The sequence below is a fragment of the Cornus florida genome, unplaced genomic scaffold (assembly GCF_030987335.1).
Source record: "Cornus florida cultivar Cherokee Brave unplaced genomic scaffold, ASM3098733v1 CherokeeBrave_3.0.0_Hap2_Chr03, whole genome shotgun sequence".
NCBI lineage: Eukaryota > Viridiplantae > Streptophyta > Magnoliopsida > Cornales > Cornaceae > Cornus > Cornus florida.
Window position 1 is genome coordinate 94570003 of NW_026775573.1, and position 21170 is coordinate 94591172.

Consider the following 21170-nt stretch of genomic DNA (forward strand, 5'->3'; position numbering starts at 1 on the left):
TCCATAATCCCAACCCTTCGGACATCCTTGGTACTGGAAGGGAACAATGAGTAACAACTCAAACATAGCCTTGATCTTGTGGACGAAAGGAGAGATGCAGCAGCAATTCGGCTCACGGCATACCAACAGCAGGTGTGTAACAGTTATAACAAACGCGTCAGATTCAGGAGCTTTGTGGTAGGCAATTGGGTTTTGAAGCAAGAGACAGCTCATGTAAAGAAACTGGAACCTAATTGGACCGGACCCTACAGGGTTACCGAAGTAGTGGGGAAAGGAGCATATCGTTTGGCCGAAGCTGGCGGACGTCCCATTGCGCGTCCTTGGAACGCAATACACCTTAAAAGGTATTTCCATTAGTTAAGTTTGTCAATTTTGCTGCCAATTCTTCACAAATAAGGCTGAGTATGTCCACAGTCAGCCAAACTTTTCTTTATTTTGCTTCTATATTCAGTACAACTCTACTCTATTTATTTCTTTCTATAAAAATGGGGGCTATACTACTCTGATTATGCAACTTTATGCATGCGTCGCATTAGGCAATTTTTATGCATGCCAAGTCGCACTATGCAATTTTTATGCAATTAGAAGCAAGCTGCTAAAAAGCATTCTTCACAATGATTTTTAAGAAAAAAATAAACATGAGTTATGGCCTATGTTTAAAACTTTCTATCCCACATCGACAAAAAAGTATGTGCTACATTCTGTTATATATGGGAATATTCAAATAGTTAATTACGGTGTAAGGAGGGCCCACTGGCATTTAAGGCTGTCAAACTCGATACCAGAGGCATTCCTTACACCGACCTTTTTGACAAAATTTAGTCTATATCCCACATCGGATAGAAATAGAAAAGAAATGCGGTTCATATATGCGTGGTCCACAACATTTGGTTGCCAAGAAGGGAGTATCAGTGGAGGAGGAAAGTCTCCAAAGTCAACAAATAGGAAACTTCACAGCTACTGTTACTCGCTTTCTTGGCCTCTTATCATTTTTGAATCCTCGGCCTCATGATAAGTTGTTTAAGAAAAAATATAAACAAACTTCCCCTCAGGCTCAGCGCTGGGGAGTAGTTCATTCGCCTCGGACCCTAAGTGTCCGGTTCGGCAAAACATCCCCTCAGGCTCAACGCCGGGGAGTAATTCATTTAACCTCCCCTCAGGCTCAGCGCCGGGGAGTAGTTCGTTCGCCTCGGACCCTAAGTGTCTGGTTCGGCAAAGCGCCGGGGAGTAGTTCATTAGCCTCGGATCTTGAGGGTCCGGCTCGGCAAAACCTCCCCTCTGGCTCAGCGCCGGGGAGTAGGTCATTCGCCTCAGACCCTAGGTGTCTGGCTCCGCAAAAATCTCGTCTCGGACCCTAAGTGTTCGACTCGGCAAAAATCTCGCCTCGGACCCAAAGTGTTTGGCTCGGCAAAAATCTCGCCTCGGACTCTAAGTGTCCGGCTCGGCAAAACCTCCCCTCCGGCTCCACGCCAGAGAGTGTTTAATTCGCCTCGGATCCTAAGTGTCCGAGACAGCTTCGGACCCTAAGTGTCCTATTCAGCACTATTCCTCCACGACTCAGTGCCGAGGGACAATTCGCCTCGAATCCTATGTGTCCGAGACAGCTTTGGACCCTAAGTGTCCTATTCAGTAATATTCCTCCACACTCAGTGCCGAGGAATAATTCGCTTCAGACCTCTGGTGCCCGGATCAGGACTCTTTCCTCCAGACTCCAAGTGTTTAATACCCCGTGGATGTGGATATATCATAAGTTCATCATGATCCACCCCACATCAGGAACACACGAGAAGGAAAGAGTATGTATACGTCTACTGCAGGCAAGTAAAAGGCAAGGAGAGTTCACTTAACAGTTAAATCATTGTCCATATGAATCATCCTGAGATATCAACTAAACTGTTAAAAGGATCTCCTTCTTCCCACCATCCTTGCTTTTTCTCGGATAGCATAAATCCGAAGCATAAAGACAATGTGTTTTGTTTAAACACATTACCAGTCAGAAAAATATGAACAGTATCAAAAGCATACAGCAAAAACAAATCAGGTATTGAAAGCCTAAAACAAAAAATTATATTCATTATCCCAAACATACTGTCAATAAAAACAAAATACATGGTTCTACTTCCTCTTCAGATCGAAGGGAGTAGATTCAAAAGCATCCACTACAGTAGGACTTGGGGTAGGAGGAATTGATGCCGCAGGGGCAGAAGAGCTAGGAGTACCCTTCAGGTGCGCCTTCACCATCTCGGCAAAGCGGATTTCAGCTTCCAAAGCCTCTGGCCCTTCATCATATGGGAAGTGCACCCCCACCTGCTTGTCAAAAGCGTCTGGATCCATCGTCCTAGGGCCTGAGCCCTGATTATAGCCAGACCGGAACGCTTTAGCACTAACCAGGTGTGCTAGACAGGAGTAGCGCCCCTGCATTTGCTTCCCCGCCTTGAAGCAAGTAGTAAGAGCCTCGGTCAGGCGTTGAACTTCGGCCTGAAGAGAATCCACCTTAGTCTCAGAGGCTGCCAATTGCCTCTTATACACATCCTTGGCTTCAGAAGCTATCTTCAGATTGGTAGAGGCAGTGGTGGCCCTCTTCTCTGCATTGTCAAGATCCTTTTCTAGCTTCTTGATAGAGAGGGATTGGGCTTCAGCAGTGGCGCAGAGGGCCATGGTGTGGTATAGACTCTGTATAACAGAGGAACAAATATGAGCATAAATGGAAACATAAGCAAGCAAGAGTAACATAATTCTGAAGGAGCAATGCAAACCTCTATGGCCCGGACCGGGGCAGAGGGGAGTAGTTGTTCCAACCCCCTTTGGCTGATGGCTTCCTCGTTCTTTGGGAGCCACATCCCTCGAGCCACCGCCAGTGCAGCTGAAGGGTTTGTGATCACAGAATCCCCTGAATGCAGGACTGACTTGTCAGCCCTGGTGAAGGAAGGAGTCCAAGGAGCCCCAGTCTCAGCCAGAACAAATGCCCTGACTTCATCTTCAGCCTTTTTCCCTCTGCTTTTAGAAGGGACCTTGCCCTTGCCAGAGGATGGGGGGTTGAGGCGAGATTTCTTCATTGGTGGTTCCTCAGCCTCCACCTCACCCTCAGTAGATCTAATAACGACCAAGGGTTGGGCATCTTCGGCTTTCTTTTTTAAAGCCTCAGCCCTCCGTATCTCCTCCTCAGTCATGGGGAAACTGTCGAAGGATGGTAGAGACAGATCCATGAGGTCTGCAGCAACAGCACTGGAGGCAATATCCTTGAGGTTTGAAGAAGTTAGCAGGTCCTCGATAGGCGAGGGGTCACTCCAGACTCGTTCCTCAAGAAAAGAAAGTCTGTTCCTTGCTGCGGAAGATGGGAATGTAGCTGAAAAAACACCAAGAAACTCATAAGTACGGCGAAACATTAAGACTTGGCAAGGAAAACAGCCAGAACACTTGGTATGAAGGAAGGTTAAGTATTCTATACCTAATTTCCCGAACTTGCGCGGGATAGGGAGCGTAATTGATTGGGGCACGAACCATTTTCCTTTAACTATAACCATCCTTTCTTTCCACTTCTTTTCGGATGAAGGAAGGTTCGTGCATATCCTCTGATGAAGGGGAGAGGTAAAAAAGAAGCGACTAGGCTCGGTCCCATGCTTAGATATATTGTAAGTAAGCAGAAGGTCGGCAAAGGTCAAATCCAGAGCCTCTAATTTCCGGCGCACCAACAGTGCCGAAAGGATGCGAAAGAAATTAGGATTTACCTGAAGGGGGGCAAGACCTAACTTGTTGAAAACTAAATGATAGAAGGGATGAAGAGGGAACAGGATGGCGTTAAGATGCCCTACCGAAAGAAGCAATTCACTCTCTTCAATTCCCTAGCCGGAGGTAAAATCGGCACCCTCGGGATATTCTGCAATTTCTACTCCCTCAGGAATATCAAATTCTTCCATTACCGAAGCAATAGAGAACTTGATGCGGCGAATAGAGATGATTGCTTTCCTCTCTTCATGAGTAAGAACATAATCAAAGCCTGAGGTGGATGTCTCGGCTGGAAGGGGGGAAGTACCTAATTGATTCAATGAAAGACGATCTGTAGAAACCCTAGGAGGGGGAGCCCTAATGCGAACGGGGGAAGATGAAGGTGTAAATTCAGAATCCCCAATGTCTATACGTTCGGGAGTAGATGAAGTACTCATAATGAAAGATTGAAGAGAAAGATGCGAAAAAAAACTAACCTGACAAAGCGATGGAATGAAGAACGCAGAAGTGCAGCAAGGGCGAATGTAACTCTTGCAAAATCTTGTATGACGAAGTAATAACGAAAGACCTCGAACCGTTTCTGAAGCAAAGTAAAAAACCGGTTTCAATTCCCTCTTTAATAGGAGCCGTCACTCAATTAAAAATAAAATTTGTGGCAAAGTGTGGAGGGAAAAAAACTCCCTCCAATAAAAAGCGCACACGTCATCACTACACATATCTACATTCCAAGGACATATAAGGCCCATCATGCTCAAGCCCAAATTGAGGGTATTTATAACCCAAGACCATTGTTATTTGTCCTCCAACCTCCATCAAGGCCGAATCAAGAGGTCATCAGCCCAACTTGTTAATATTTAACATCCGGTCCGTTACTCAAGCCCAGCCGGATCAAAATATGTTCAGCCCAGTTATTCAAGAATGCACAAGTCCTACCAATTGAAGGATTTACCGTAGAAGGAAAATTCTGAGATAGGAAGTTCTGTACAAGGCAAATTCTATGTATGGAAAATTAGACAATGGAAAAAACTCTATTAGTAAAGAATGTTTATATAGAAAGAATTGGAGGGCAAGCAACGCGAGTCCTACCATAATTTCACAATCTTTTGTATATAAATAGAGGCTTAGACCTCCAATAAAGGGATCAAGCAATTTACGCTTCTCTATACACTGTTCTTATTTATTTTTATTATTTTTTGAGTGAGTTGTTTTATTTTTCTCAATCATTATTGGTTGAGCGAAATTTTGCACCTACACTACCCAAAGCTTCATCAACACATGCATTTCTCTTGACATTCTCGGGCATGTGCGAACAAGAAGATCTAAGTAGAAATATAACAAGTAATTGCAGAGTACAAAGAAAATAAATAAAAATGAAAAAAGGTCAACTACTTGCAAAACATGTGCAATGTGAAAAACACCAGCCTCCGTCGTCGATTTGTACATAATAAATGATAAGATCGAAAGCATGAGATTTTTCTTCCAATTATAAAAGTTATTTTCCTCAAGTATAGTCATGCTACATATGAGGAAACAAAGAACATAAAAATTCCGAACAAATGCCATACCTATGCTTCAGTGTTAAAGCTATCAAACTCACTGTCAATACAAACACACAGCTTCATGTACAAACACAAGCTACTCCTTTAAAAGTAAATGTCAGTTTGCTTCGATTGTGCTTTGAGGTCCTTCAATTTCTTCAATATGTTTGTGAAATAATCCTTTAAATATTTCTCTAGTGTAATAACATCTTTTGCATCCACGCCAAGAAGTGTATACGTCTCATTCATTGGAACCGAGAAAACAATATCGCTTGAAAGAACCTGGAACCGAGAAAACAGTATCGCTCGTAAGAGAAATTCGAAAGCTAGAAAACAAATGATTTTCCGAGAGAATTATGATATCTTGCATATGGAATCGAACATAAGACAGATACTAAAAGGAGGATATAAAAATTAATTACCTCTGAAAATGCCAATCTGTCAGCAACATCATTTGTCCACTCAAAAAACCGAGTCAGTTGCCGAGTTAATCTCAAAACTGAGACAGGGACTGTAGTTACATTAGCATCTTGCCCTGCAAGCCTCTCGCACAATGTTATCACCTAAAACCAAGAAACCACCCTAACATTATTAGAAACAGATGTTTGTTGTTCAAGTTGACTCACTGAGAAGTGCAGATAAATAATGATATTACTGAACTTTTTTTCATTAAAAATAAACCACCCTGCAAACCTCTTGCACAATGCTCTTTCTTCATTTTAGCAATTTGTAGGAAGAGAGCAAAAAACTTAAAATTTTGAAACAGCTGCTCCTCCATACAATTGAATTCAATTTTTTTTTTTTTTTTTCCCTATGTGTAGACTGTGTTGTTGACAATAAAATGGATCTTAGTTGAAATATAGTAGGACATCAATACATTCAAATTATAGATTTCAAAAGGCTGAAAGAGTTAAACGTAATCAATTTTGGTAGTAAGATATCCAATTTGAGAAACAGAAAATCAAGCAAGAAAGAATTAAGAAAATTATCATTTCACTCTGAAAAAAGCATAAGATTTTCTTCTTTACCTCTTGGGTCGTCCATGCACGAGGCCCAGCAAAAGTAAGAAGCTTCCCATTAATATTCTCCTTTCGCAAAGCTATGAATGTCAGCCGAGCTATATCCTACAAAAAGGAAAGATGCATTGATTCTGTTTGCTTTCAAGAAACTTATCACTCATGAAATATGCAAAACTTACTTGTGTGTCCATGTAAGCTATTCGTGTAGGGGCATCTGTTCCCCAGACAGATTTCTCTTCTAGTATAGGTACAGCATACTGCCCGATTAGGCCCTGTACAAATTAGTAACAAGCACACTTAACATCCATTGAATAACATAGAAAGACAGTATAAGTTCCAAAAAGGGTGGTGATATTCGCGCTCCGAAGGTAACTCCCTCTTCTTACTTTTTCTTAACCAAATATTTTTCTAAATGGTGACAAACATGCCACTGGCTATCTTCAAACAAATATATTCTAGAGAAAAACTATTCAACTTGTTTGTCAAGGTAATTATGGAGTTCTTGGTTACTAATTGCAGCAAAAAACGAAGAACGTGAGAAATAGAAGAACAAAAAGAGGAAATAACCGCTAGTCAACTTGTTTGTCAAGGTAATTATGGAGGTCTTGGTTACTAATTGCAGCAAAAAAGGAAGAACGTGAGAAATAGAAGAACAAAAAGAGGAAATAACCAAAGCCAAAAATTTACAGAAATATATATAGCGAGATTATGGGAAAAACAATAGATGCAAGGATTGCCTCCGATAGAGAGGGTTAAAACTGGGATTTCCTGCATAGCAAGTTTCCTCGGCCATCAATATAACAAAAGAACCTTTACCTGGAATTTCACTAATTTTTCCACTACACAGGACTCCGTGGCGGCAAATTCACATTATTTGGATGTGGGAAGATCTTTCAAAGTGTACGATATGCTTTGGATTTTTAGGTGATGGAGAACAAGGCGCAACTCAAGAGCTAGAATCACATATGACCCCCTTATCATTGGAGAAGGGGAAAACAAAGATAGAATTAGGGATATTAGTAAACTAGGGGTTTTATTTATGCTTATGGTTATTTTTAATAATGTTTTAATTTTAGGGGTATTTTAGCACTTTATTGTTCTAGGGTTTGTTTATGTTTTGCCTATATAAAGGCTTAATGTAATCAGACAAATCAGTTTTGAGAATTATTGAATCATTACGTGAGTTTGCGAACTCTCTCTCTCTTTGTATCTCTTCCCCCTCGTGTTCTTGTTATTCTTAATCCCTCAGTCTCTCTAGCCTACCTCCTTTAGTCTAATTTCTCATCTCCTTCGTCTATTTTCTCACCTCCTTCGTCAGTCTCATCTCATCTTCTCATTCTCATCCCCTTCTTTCTTTCTAGTTACTATTAAAGCACTACTTGTCCCGTGTCAATTGGTATCAGAGCAAAACGATCAAGGTATTAGAGACCTAAAATCAGGTCAACAACCATCACCGGAAAACTCTAAAACATAAAAATACCAAAATAACCCTAAAATTCAAACATTATCAAAATAACAATAAGCATAAATAAAACCCTAAATCACTAAAATCCCCAATTTTATTTCTCTTTCCCTCCAAAAATAATGTTGAAGCATGTGCAACTTGTGTATTTGAATCATATCCCGTTCCCCATCAATTCTCCTCGGCTGAGAAGAACTCTTCCGAAGAGTAAAGCGACTCTAAATAACTTGGATCAAAGTGGCAAGACTCATCTGAAGCTGGATAATACATCCATTGTGAATCACTCTGACAATCAATAATATCCTTAATCCAATTCAAATGCTGACATGATGGGAGGACAAGTGTTGTTGCAGAAGAAAATGTAATTCCACCTGTAAAAGCACAAGCTAAAAACACAAGAGGCTCAAAGATACCTCGGTTAGGCATCAAATACTCTACATGAAAAATTGGACTAATACTATTATCTGTTCACAAGTCCAATAAACATGCATTAGGTCCAAATTTATTAACGATGTGGAAAGGACATGTTTTGTTTCCCTTATAAAACAGATTTGACCAAACTCAAATTTAAATTAAAGTTAGATTTAACCCGGCACAGGAAGTTTCAACTTGATCCAAATTCAGCCTCTCCAACTCAAGTTTGGTCCAACTTTGCTTAGTTTTGTTGGGTTGCAGCTTTAGAGATAGCCCAGGCCCGGACCACCAAAAAAAAAAAAAAGCAGGACAGATTATTTGTTTCGAATACATTGAGTTGCACATGCTTCAACATTATTTTTGAAGATGAGGGAAAGAGAAATAAAATTGGGGATTTGAGTGATTTAGGGTTTTATTTTTGCTTATTGTTATTTTGATAATGTTTAAATTTTAGGGCTATTTTGGTATTTTTATGTTTTAGGGTTTTCTTAATAATTTGTCTATTTAAAGGCTTCTTTGTAATTTGGGAACTCAGTTTTGAGTAATTAAATATTATCATTGAGTTTGCGAACTCCATTTGTGTCTTTCTCCCTCTTGTTCTTGTTGTTCTTAATCCCTCCATCTATTTATCCTACTCCTTCAATCTGATTCTCATCCCTATTCCTCTGTCTTCTCATCTCCTTCGTCTAGCCTCATCTTGTCTTTTCATTCCCATCTCCTTCTTTCTTTCTAGTTACTATGAGTAACTACTTGTCCGGCGTCAATTGATATCAAAGCAAAACGATCAAGTTCATCAGTGCAAAGTATCCAAGTAAACTAGTGATCACAATCACCACAGCCATTACAAGTACCAAAACAGGAAACCCCTTCAGCCCTAAACCATTTAATTAGTTACTGTTCACGACCTCATCTACTATTTCCATCAACCCACATAACCCAAGCAAGCCTACTGCCTTCAACTTCACCCATAACCTAGTTGAAATTCATTATCAAACCCCAACCTGAAGATCCACAAAACCCAAAGCCCACTCCACAAAACGAGTCACCGGAATCACTTCTGTATTAGTTTGGTAGCACTTGAAAAGTCACATTGTCTAAAAAATAAATAAAAAAATTAATATGAAAACATCACAGATCGTTATCCGTCACCATAGTTCACCGTATTGTCGCTGAGAATTTTTGATCCTAGCTGCCATCACTCTATAGCTTTAGTCAAGAATATCTGCTATATCTTCGTACTTGATTTTGGAGTCAAAGAATCCAGTGTGTGATTTTGGTAAGTCAACTTCAGCACAAAATTCAAGGATTGATTTTGGAAAATCCAAAGTGGTAAGTCAAATTTGGTTAATGTCAGTATCGCCACTTCAGCACAAAATTCAGGGATTGATTTTGGAAAATCAACTTTGGATTATTGCAATCTTTGAGATGGTTATTGTCACCAAAATTTCAGCGCCACTGATTTTGAAAAGTCAACTTTGGATTTTGCAATATTGTCACTAAAATTTTCTCCTTCTTGCATTGTAATTTTTCTTTCATTTTTATAATATATCCCATTCAGGAAAAATAAGTGACTGAATTTAGAAAGTCAATTTTGGATTATACCAACGGGCCGTTATCAAGGCCTTACTTCCCAAAGGGAGGTCAACAGTTCAAGCCTTAGTGGAGGCATGTGTGCATGAGTACCACCTAACAACCAAAAAAAAAAAAAATTCAGATTTGAAAATCAGAATTGGTTTGGAAATGATATATTTAGTTTCTCTTATAAACCAGATTCTACCTGCCCCAAATCAATTAAAACAATTTGACCCTGTCCAGGAAGCAAGTTCAGAACAAGGCCAACCCAGTACAACAGTGATCCAGAAACAGATAAAGAAAAGAAAAGAAACAGCAGTCAAGAGAATTGGATCAGATTGGTTTGGCCAATTCTAAAACCAGCCCAGAAACAGTTCAGCAACCTTCAACAGGAAACCAGCAGCAGAACCAAAAAAAAAAAAAAGTTCAGAAAATTATTCCAAAGTGGGATTGATCAAATTCAGCTTTTGGAGAAACTTTTTGGAGCTTTCTTTGTTTAGATAGCTGCATTGGACTTCGGTAAAGGTAAACCTACTTCACTTGAAAATTGAATTTATTAGCCATGATATGGTAAGTCACAACCCATGATTTGTGCCCCCTATCATATCATGGCTAACACTCCCCCTCAAGTTGGTGCATGGATGTTGAAGGTGCCTATCATATCATGGCTAACATAATTCAATACTTCTATCTGTTTAAAGTCCATAAATTTGCAAGAAAGTCCTGACTTAAACTGAAAATCATTATTTCTTGACCTATTAAACTTCAGTACCTCACTGCCATTTGTTGTTCGTCACCACTACCACTAAATTCTGCACATTATTGCACTTATCAAAAAAAAAAAAAAAATTTATTCTGCCCATTTTTGCCATGCTCTCCTGCATTTCAATTTCTACTATGAGCATCATGGTATTTTATAATTTTGGGTTACTTGATTCAATTTGAGTAATATATCAGCATTCCTTTATTATCCATTGTCATTATTCATAATGAGAAAAACCAGTTTCACAGAGGGTCTAGTCCATAATTATGCTAGGAGACCTCAAGTTGTTCAACCACATTGAGTCTTAGAATGCAAGTATCCTCAACCTAAGCAATTAAATGTCATGAATAAAATTGGACCAATCCATAACCACACAGGAAATTGGAAAGAAGATCAGTCCATCAATAAAGTCTTGACAAGTGTTCCATCCATTCTTTTGGAAAAGGATGATTGGAGAAGAACCAATCTATTTCACACATATCTCCAATGCGGAGATAAAGTCTGCAAAATCATCATTGACAAGGAAGGTCCAGTAAATGTGGTATCAAAATTAGGTGTTAATAGAATGAAACTCAAACCAGAGCCTCATCCACAGCCATATAGAGTGGCTTGGGTAGGAGAAACTTCCTTGTTGGTCTCTGAGAGGTGCCTAGTCCCAATTCAAATGTGTGACTATTCTGGTATGATTTGGTGTGATGTTTTACCAATGAATGCATCTCACGTGCTACTTGGTCACCCATGGATCTATGATTTATGAGTTAACTCATTGTTGTAGAGAGAACACATATAGCTTCAAGTATAATGGTATAAATATCAAGTTAAATCCCGCAAAGCCATTAGAAAGGGACTCTAAGGCACAAAGAACTTCCCCTCAGCCTTGTGTTGACCAAATCATGTTAGCAAAAGAAACGGCAAAAGAAGTTGTCCATGTTCCATTTGAAAAAGTGTGTAATTCTCAACCACCTGAATCTAATGTCCCACATCATCCCATCCTAGACAATCATGTAGAGGATGTTAGAAGTCATGACACACCACTTCTATAGTTTCAGATAAGGACGTTAAATATGCAAGCTATTTTTGGGAAATACTTTGGAAACTTTTAGGGGTTAATTTTCAGATTTCTTCTGCATTGCATTCTTTGATTGATGGGTAAGTTGAGACCGTTAAGCGAAATCTTGCAAAGTTGATTCAGTGTCTTGTGGGAGCACATGTAGATATTGGGAACTCATTGTTGCCGCTTATGGAGTATGTCTATCTTTGTCTGGTCAATTGACAGTTGTCCTACTGAGGTTATATATGATTGTCTTCCTCGTCACTCCATTGACCTTAAACCGATATCTTCATATGCTTGTTCATTTAAGATCTCTGATTCCTTTGTTGAGTATGTCCATGAGCTTCATGCCTATATAAGATCACGAATTGTTTTAAGTAATAAAAATTATAAATTTATTGCATATGCTCATCACAGGAATCATAAATTCTTGGAAGGAGATCATCTTATAATTTTTTTACCACAACCACATTAACCTTATAACTCCTTCAATTCATTGGCATCCCAAGGCATTCAACATTTCCACTTCGCTAATAAGTTTGGACCTAATGCATGTTCATTGGACTTGTCAACAGATAATAGTATTAGTCCAATTTTTCATGTGGAGTATTTGATGCCTAACCAAGGTATCTTTAAGCCTCTTGTGTTTTTAGCTTGTGCTTTTACACGTGGAATTACATTTTCTTTTGCAACAACACTTGTCCTCCCATCATGTCAGCATTTGAATTGGATTAAGGATATAATTGTCAGAGTGATTCACAATGGAAGTATTATCTAGCTTCAGACGAGTCTTGCCACTTTGATCCGAGTTATTTAGAGTCGCTTTACTCTTCGGAGAAGAGTTCTTCTCAACCGAGGAGAATTGATGGGGAATGGGATATGATTCGAATACATGAGTTGCACATGCTTCAACATTATTTTTGGAGAAGAGGGAAAGAGAAATAAAATTGGGGATTGTAGTGATTTAGGGTTTAATTTATGCTTATTGTTATTTTTGATAATGTTTCAATTTTAGGGTTATTTTGGTATTTTTATGTTTTGGGGTTTTCTTAATACTTTGCCTATTTAAAGGCTCCTTTGTAATTTGGGAACTCAGTTTTGAGTAATTGAATATTATCGTTGAGTTTGCGAACTCCCTTTGTGTCTTTCTCCCCGCTTGTTCTTACTGTTCTTAATCCCTCGGTCTCTCTAGCCTACCTCCTTCAGTCTGATTTCTTATCTTCTTCGTCTATTTTGTCACCTCCTTCACCAGTCTCATCTCATCTTCTCATTCTCATCCCCTTCTTTCTTTCTGGTTACTATCAAAGCACTACTTGTCCTGCGTCATTAGGATTAGATAATTGTTCTTTCCTTCATGATTTGGAGATTTTTGGCATGGCATGACATTTTAAAGTAAGACAAAGGTTAGAAGAAATGTGGATTTTAATTCCAGAATTTTCTTCTAGAGAGAACAACAGGGTACTTACCGCACACACACAGATTATGACATGTTCTACCCTGGGGAAGGAGAACATTGAGGAAGGGAATGGAAGGAAGAGGTATATTTGAGAAGAATCGTAGTTTCAGGTTTTCTTTCTTTTTTCTTTTTCTGAGTTAAGAATTTTTGTTGCTATAGCACACAGAAGGTGAATATTCAGAAGATGAAATCACCTAATATCAAATGTCAAGCATCAAAGTCATGAAAAAGAATCAGAAAAAAGCATGTCCGGATACTTAAATTTGGGGAATGAAGAGCACCTGCATGAAGCCACATAATCGAATGATGATGTGGTTTATGCCCGAGTCCTGAAGAAACTTCTCAGTGCAATATTTTATCTCCATCAGCGGAACTTCAGGATGCTTGTCACAGTTGTGGATGGAAAAAAATATAAACTTCTGGATTCCCATTGCTTTTGCACATTGTATAAGCGCAACTTTTCCTTCCCAATCTACCTAAATTGAAGCAGTGAATTGAATAAAACTGGAATGCTATAATAGAAGATAATAAAGAAGAGATACAACTAAAGAAAAATATATGCAACAAGGAAATAAAGATGTAAGAACTTCATAAAGCTCCAGAGTCAACTCTAAAAGGAAACTCTAAAAATTGTTCCAAGGATGTTTTTTGTTCAGAAAGATAGCAAACATCACACAGGAGGGGATACTTACAGTTTTTATGGGCTCCTCTGGACGCCCTGTAGCACAGTCGATGACAGTATGAATACCAACCAATGTTGCGGGTATTGTCTCAGGTTTGCTTAGATCTGCCTGCTCAGAAACACTGTAAATTTTAATGCTTGAACTCCAAAATATTAAGGTAATATATATGTATACATAGGTATAGCAATAGATAACTCATAGTGTGCAACAAAGTCCACAAATGATTGGATATACAGATAAATTCATGTAGATAAATGAAGCAGAACATGGAATTCTACAACATTTACATACCAAAAATGTTGCAAAGTTGGACTTACATCTCTAGAGAGGGTGAAAAAACACCTAAACCAATTGAGTGGACTGCTAACCTATGACAAGAAAATCATATCATATACCCAATTTATATATAACCTCTCAAGGTGAGCAATTAACCATTCTAAAGATAATATGAAGATCTCATGATCTGGAAATAAGCACCATCTAACCAGGAATCAGGACCAATCAGCCCAACTTAAATTAAGTCATTTGTACACGACTTGTGAGGAATTAGATTCGAATTAATTTTGCCAGCTTAATTTAGCAGACACCTCCGAAAGTGAAGCAAAGGTGAAATTCATATGGAGGGACTAATCAGTTGGTGAGTACAGCAACATCATTAACTACAAAAATAAAGTACAAGTTTCATGAAGCAAAGTGTCAACAAACATAGTAAAAGGGGTTGTCTAATAACCATATAAAGTGTTATGAACCGAAAAGGTGCGATGATGTGGCCCAAATTTTGTTTTAGGCCTTTTTTTCTTTCTTTTTTATTTTTTAATCCATTTTCTCTTGTGGATTGTGGACCCGGGTCTAGAACTCTCTTGTAGCCCAGTATAAAAGGGTGCTCTAGGATTGAGGTGTGTATTGAAACTTGAGAGAACACTGATGGCTGCAGTTGAAGAAGGTTTGGGGGCTGAAACTTGTAATATCCTATTCTTCACATAATGAAAATCACCAATGACTGTAATCTAGTAGTATCTCCTCTACCTCCCACATTATAGGGACAAATGGGTGTACGACTTTCTTGCCAAAATAATTAAATAAAAAAAAAAAAAAAAAAAAAAAAAAAAAAAAGAAGAAGAAGAAGAAGAAGAAAGGACATAGTGAAATATTTTGCCGAATCTTCAATGTGGACGTAGTCTTTACGCCAAGTAAATCATAGAGTTCTTTGTGCGTTACTTTTATGTTGATTACTTGATTGTGATATTGGTTCCCTGTATTTGTCCCAACAAAAGGGTCTAAATTCCAAGCTTTTACTGTGAGTTTTAAACAAAATTACCCTTAAATTTGCAATTCTAATAAACCATCCCAAAACTTTTAGAGCAACACTAATTCAGTACTAAATACTTTTGGGTGCTGAATTTTCAATTCTCACAGTAAGCACCAAATTTAAAGAAGTACCACAATTTACGATCAATCACCTTAGAATATTTGACAAAATCATCAAAGTCTAAACCGGAATGAAATCAAACAGATGATATCATTTAAAGTAATCAGTGTAAAGACCCAAGAGCACAAATTGAGGTTGGGGGAGCTAGCTTACATTGACTACAGTCGCACCCCAATCCCGAAGAAAGTCTGCTGGAGCCGGTCTGGGCCTCACAAGGCACCTCACCTCATAGCCCTCGTCGAGAGCCCGCCTCACCACCTGCCGGCCTAGGGTTCCGGTGGCACCGACGACCAGTATGTTAGTCGGCCTCACAGGAGTCCCCGGAGCAAGATTCGCTGCCTGAGCACTACATTTCACAGCTTTTTGCGTACAAAATCTGCCTGATAAACAACAATAAATGCTATAAATGGTTTAAATCAATGCTAGGGTTTACAAACATAAGAATTGGGAATTATATATTGGATACCTGTGGAAGACGAAGAGAGTGAAGAAATGAGAGCGTCCGGAGCTAATGTGCGCCGCCATGTAAGTGTGCTGTGGCGAGTACAGGATTTGGTCTGACGACGCTGGTTGAATTTGGCGGGAGTGGCTAGCTGTGTTGGAAGCAAGGACGCCATTCTCTCTAACTGTACATATGTGTATACAGTTATAGAGAGAGAAGAGAGGAGACTGGGTGGAGTGGAAGAAGAACAATAGATCTAAATGGTGCCACGTCTACCTTAAATGGATTACACATCCAGTCCAGCTCCAGCTCAGCTAAATTTTACTTTATTAAACAAAATATTAAAATATTTTAATTGTGTGTTTTTTGGTCAATATAATACTCGATTTTCTTGTTAAAAAATATATATATAAATAAAAAAAATAAAAAACTTGATTTTCTTAGATTGATTTTTTATTTACTTTTTCATGAAAATGTCATGTAAAATGGAGATGGAAATGAAAAATGTACACAAACGGGTAGGCTGCCACTTGGGTGGGTTGGGCGGGCTTGGCACTCGTCTCGGGCTAGGCCCAAGCCTAGCTTAAGCCCGCCTTAAGCCCGAGCCGAGTTGCCCAAGCCTAGCCCACTTCAGAAGAATTTATGTGTAAAAAATAAATCAACTTATGCTGCAATTATGACTTGAACCTAAATCCTTAAGCATAAATTCTAAGCATACTACCAACTTGACTACTACATTCTTGTGACTTATAATTATAAATATTTTTGGACTCGGATTGGGCTTTGAGCATCATCCATATCAACCCAAACCCAACCTAAATTGAATTCGGGCTCAAATTATATAGCCCAAGCCCAAACTAAAAATAAAAAAACATTGCCCAAGCCCACAAAATTTCGGGCTAGGCTCGGGTTATTTCGGGTTGGGCCTGCCTGAATTGCAACCCTACAAACCGGTCCATTATTATTCAAAATTTGTTTGTGTCTTATAAAAAGAATTATCATTAAAATTTAAATATATCTTAATATTCTTTAAAATATATAAGGTATAAATAAATATTTATCCTTTATGTTCTTAAAATTTTTAATTTTATAATTAGAAAAATAAGAAAATAGGAGAAATTGTAAAAATTCTCATGCACTTTCAAATTTCTGTAATAAGGAGTGCTAAACACAGTCGCACAAGCGACTGTGCATTCATAGTCGCACATCTGACTGGTTGAAAAACTCAATTATAGAAGTTGTAATTAATGTTTTTTCCCTATTTTTTTAAAACTATAAAACTTCAACTTTTAAGACCAAATTATCCTTTTATATTTCTTCTTTTTTTTCTATCCTGTTTATATATATATATATATGCTCACCGTGTCCGTTTGAATGATTTCTCACTGTTTTTCCCTCTTCTTTAGATAAAAAGAGAGAGAAAAAAAAAATTATGTGAATTGATTGCCTTTTTCCTTCTTTCTTCTTCTTTTTTTTTTATTTTTTTTATTTTTTATTTTTTTTCTCCAATCTTTCATTATATATAAATATTAGTTAACCATACTGTGAATAGATTGGGAAACCATACTTCTCTTATTTCATATATTAACTAAAACTCAAATTTTATAATATTACTTCAATTAAAACTCAATTTCATACCGTTATTTCAATTAAAATACATAAAATCCAATAAAAAAATCCATCAAGGTGGAATATATATATATATATACAGAGAGGCTCTCAAGCGGTCCAAATAAACAGACCTTTGAACGGTCCTAAGTGGGACCATCCTTACTTGGGTAATGCTACACGAATACGACTGCAACTCCTCCACACAGCTGCCATGGGCGAAGATGGATGAGAGAGAAAGTAGAGAGAGATACGGCATGATATGACTGCAATAGCTCCTCCATACCATCGGCCACCAACCACCATCCTCACCCCAAACTACCGCTACGATCCCCACCCTAACAACACCCATTACCCACAATCAAAATCGACAAAAAAATATACCGCCACAAATCCAACACCACCATCGGCGATCTCCCCACTCTCCTTTCTCTAAACCCCTACAAAAACAAATACAAATTCAAACCCAAAACTTCACCCCCAAAATTTCACCCATTTTCCTATTACCAGCCACCGTCAAATTCTTCTCCTTGGGCATTCAATTAACTGCCCAAAACCATCAGTGGAAGAATTGAAAAACCTTAACTTTAATAGAATTTTTAAATGGGTTCCCGGATATGATGGAGGACGGTGGTGATGTTTTTGGTGGTTGTTGTGCACTAATTTTTTCATCTTGCCACGTTGCTCCATCTTCGTCGACAAATTGAAACAGAGCTGCAAAGATGAATGACGCCGACTAACAAGAAATTTACCGGCGAGGAAATGGACCTGCCTTTCCCGGGATATGATGGAGCACGGTGGTGCTGTTTTTGGTGGCTGTTGTGGACTGATTTCTTCATCTCATCTTCAACTCTGGTATGGGTTTTTCATTATTGTTATGGGTTATGTGAAGCAATAGTAAAGAAGAAGAACACGAATGGGAAAAGAAAAGACAAGTGAAAAGGTTGCCACGTGGGAGTCGGGATGGTCCCACTTAGGACCGTTCAAAGGTCCGTTTGTTTGGACCGCTTGAGAGCCTCTCTGTATATATATATAAAAGACAAGTGAACAAAACGAAAAAAAAAAAAAAAAAGAAGTAAAGAATGAAGTATAACCATATATATCCAATCAGGGAAGAAAGAAAAAAAAGAAGACAATTGTTAAAAATAAAGTTAAATATATGTAATAAAGGAAAGAAGGAAGGTTTTTAGGTATAAAGAAAGAGGAAATAATTTAAAAGGATAATTTGTTCTCAAAGTTGAAGTTTTATAATTTCAAAAAAAAGAAAAGAAAGAGTCATTAATTACAACTTTTATAATTGAATTTTTCAACCATACGACTGTGCTAAACCTCAGTGAATATTAAGGTTTAGCACTCCTCGTTTGTAATTAATCTACTAAAATATTAATTTTGTAAGAAATGTCATAAACTTTATAAAAACCCAATAAATATTCCCCCATTATCTGTTTGCCATTAAGATATTAAGGGCACCTTGTAACGTACAACACTGGCGCAACTCAATACAGTAAAACGATGAACTTTAAAGAATTAAAATTAGAGTACATAAAATAAAATTATATACAATAATTATTATGCGGAAGAAATTTTATTTTTTTTGTTCATTTTAACCAAAACCTTACCCACTGGGTTATTCAAGAATTATGCTATTAGTATGAGTTTGGGGAATTCTTTTGATATACTTGGATAGTGGGAAGCTTATTTATTTATTTGCTCTTATTTTATGGCATTCATAAGAACTATTTGTAGGCTTATTTATTTATTTATTTATTTTGGATATTTGTAGCTCATAAAGTTTTGGAGCATTATTATTTCTATTATTATATTTATGAATATTTATGTGCACATATGATATTATGAATTTTGAGTCTTGTGAGGAGATATAAATTTTTCCAGATTACAATTATATTTAGCATATTGTTAAGGCTAAATTTTTATTATGCATCATGTTATAAGGTTCTTTAAAAACATAAAGATAAAAGGCATGGTTGTCTTGTATTAAAGACATAAAGGCTTTTGGTTTAAACCATAAGGGGTTTTGTGAAAAACCATAAAGTTGGATTGTTATGGATATAGCATAAACAATCACTTAAAGATGATATTTCAATGTATACCATATTTGTTGGGGATCCATGTGAATGATGGTGTTAGAGTTGTGGTCTGTGACAGCCCAAGTTTTGCAACCTGGTGCATCACTGATGAACCGAACGTTGACCCGGTAACGGGTCCGAGATGCGGAAGCGAAAGATAAAACCATAGTCTTTAGAGATATGGATCATCCCTAAGACACCAATGTGACCTTCCATGAAATCACGGAACTAAAAGAGAGCGAAAGAGCAACCGAGGGTCAAAACGAGCAAAATCCGTTAATCAGGGGCAAAATGGTCAATTTGCAAATGAGAAGGGAGATTTGACTTTAAGCAAGTCAAATAAGGTCTATACAACCTAATCTAATCATTTCACAACATTCCAAGAGGTTCTAAGAACTTTAGCCAAGAATCCCACAAAATCCCCTTTCCCTGTTCAAGCAAAATCTGATACTGTCTCACTAAAATATGAATAACTCCCACTGTGATTTGAATCTAAGAATGACGTAGGTGCCATTGGAAAGTTGACTCAAAATCTTTGAATTTAGGCTCAAGAATCACCCTATTTGGATTAGAAATGAAGAAGTTATGACCGTTTGAAGTTAGAGAAATAAAGCTGAAACAAAGTCATTTAGGTAGGCCGAAATGGTCATTTTGGTAGACCGAAATGAGCAGAAAAATAACCCAAAAGCTGATTTTGAGGAAAAGCTACTTCGCTCTGCCGAAATGTAGAACCGGTCAACCGAAACAAGCCAAAACCGTACCTAAGCTACCGGAATATGCACTTAAGCTATTCAAATGAAATCCTAAAGCCACCAGTCGACCGAAATGGTATTTTGGTCAGCCAAAATGACTCGAAAAAGTGCAAAAACTGTTATTGTCGTGACCCAAGTTTTTCAATCCGGGGCGTCAATGATTACCTGAAAGTTAACCCGATAACGGATTCAAAATGCGAAAGCAAAGACGAAACGAAAGTCATTTGAGACATAAATTATCTCTAAGACACCAACGCGACATCCCATGAAGCCACGGAACTCAAGAAAAATGATTGAGGAAACTAGTGTCAAAACGAGTTAAATCCGTTTATTAAGGCCAAAATAGTCAATTCACAATTAAAAAAGGGGAGAATTGACTCTAAACAAGTTAATTAATACAACTTAATCAAATCATTTCACAATATTTCAAGAGGTTCCAAGAACATTGGCCAAGAATCCCACAAAATGCCCATTCCCGGTTTAAGCGAAAACTGACACTATCCCACTAAAACATTAATAACTCCCACTGTGATTTGAATATAAGAATGGCATTGGTACCATTAGAAATCTGACTCAAAATCCTTGAGTTTAGGCTCAAGAATCACCCTATTTGGGTTAGAAACAAAGAAGTTATGATCGTTTGAAATTAGAACTTCAGTGTTGAAACATAACAGAGAGACTGTGAGAATATATGCTATTTCGGTCGACCGAAATAGAGTTTCTGATGATCAAACTGGACAGAATACTTTCTAAAGACATGTTTTTAAGGTTTAGTTGGTTCGGTAGACCGAATTGAGGCCATCGGTCGACTGAAATAGAGTTTCGGTTGACCGAAACATCTCGAAAAGCTGCTGTAAGGCCTGCTATAAGCCTAAGGTGTTAAAGTTCAACCTATGCTTTGAATCTCATGATGATTTGGTTCAAAATTGAATGTTTAAAACTAATTTTCAATGAGATATGGATGTGTGGACATGCCAACAACCTTAATATGAATTATTTACACATAGAACAACGGCTCATGGCCTCATACACATCATTTACAAGAATCTCACGTGCTAAACCTCTAAAGTTTGTTTAAATACATTCTTAAAGCAAAACATGGTATCAAATGACTACAAGTGCTAAATTAAACATGCTTAGCCCTTGGCCTCAATACATACATGCTATT

The 21170-nt window shown here is 37.9% G+C and overlaps 2 protein-coding genes across 3 annotated transcripts; both read right to left on the reverse strand.

Moving 5' to 3' along the window:
• Window positions 1–1882: 1882 nt before the first annotated feature.
• On the reverse strand, window positions 1883–3754 carry LOC132298861 (uncharacterized). Its single transcript, XM_059795192.1, has 2 exons — window positions 2757–3754; window positions 1883–2673 (listed from the first exon to the last, which is right to left on the reverse strand). Exons 1-2 carry the CDS (start codon window positions 3522–3524, stop codon window positions 2116–2118), a joined length of 1326 nt encoding a protein of 441 aa, XP_059651175.1. The 5' UTR covers window positions 3525–3754; the 3' UTR covers window positions 1883–2115.
• Window positions 3755–5178: 1424 nt separating this feature from the next.
• On the reverse strand, window positions 5179–15801 carry LOC132300903 (protein HIGH CHLOROPHYLL FLUORESCENCE PHENOTYPE 244, chloroplastic). 2 transcript variants are annotated; one of them, XM_059798205.1, is made up of 9 exons: window positions 15580–15801; window positions 15267–15493; window positions 14002–14052; window positions 13694–13792; window positions 13283–13477; window positions 6463–6555; window positions 6293–6388; window positions 5687–5827; window positions 5179–5546 (listed from the first exon to the last, which is right to left on the reverse strand). In XM_059798205.1, the coding sequence occupies exons 1-9, from the start codon at window positions 15728–15730 to the stop codon at window positions 5370–5372; spliced, it is 1230 nt and encodes a 409-aa protein (XP_059654188.1). In that variant the 5' UTR covers window positions 15731–15801; the 3' UTR covers window positions 5179–5369. The 2 variants fall into 2 exon arrangements, with proteins under 2 accessions (XP_059654188.1, XP_059654189.1); XM_059798206.1 differs by lacking the exon at window positions 14002–14052.
• Between the last annotated feature and the right edge of the window lie 5369 nt (window positions 15802–21170).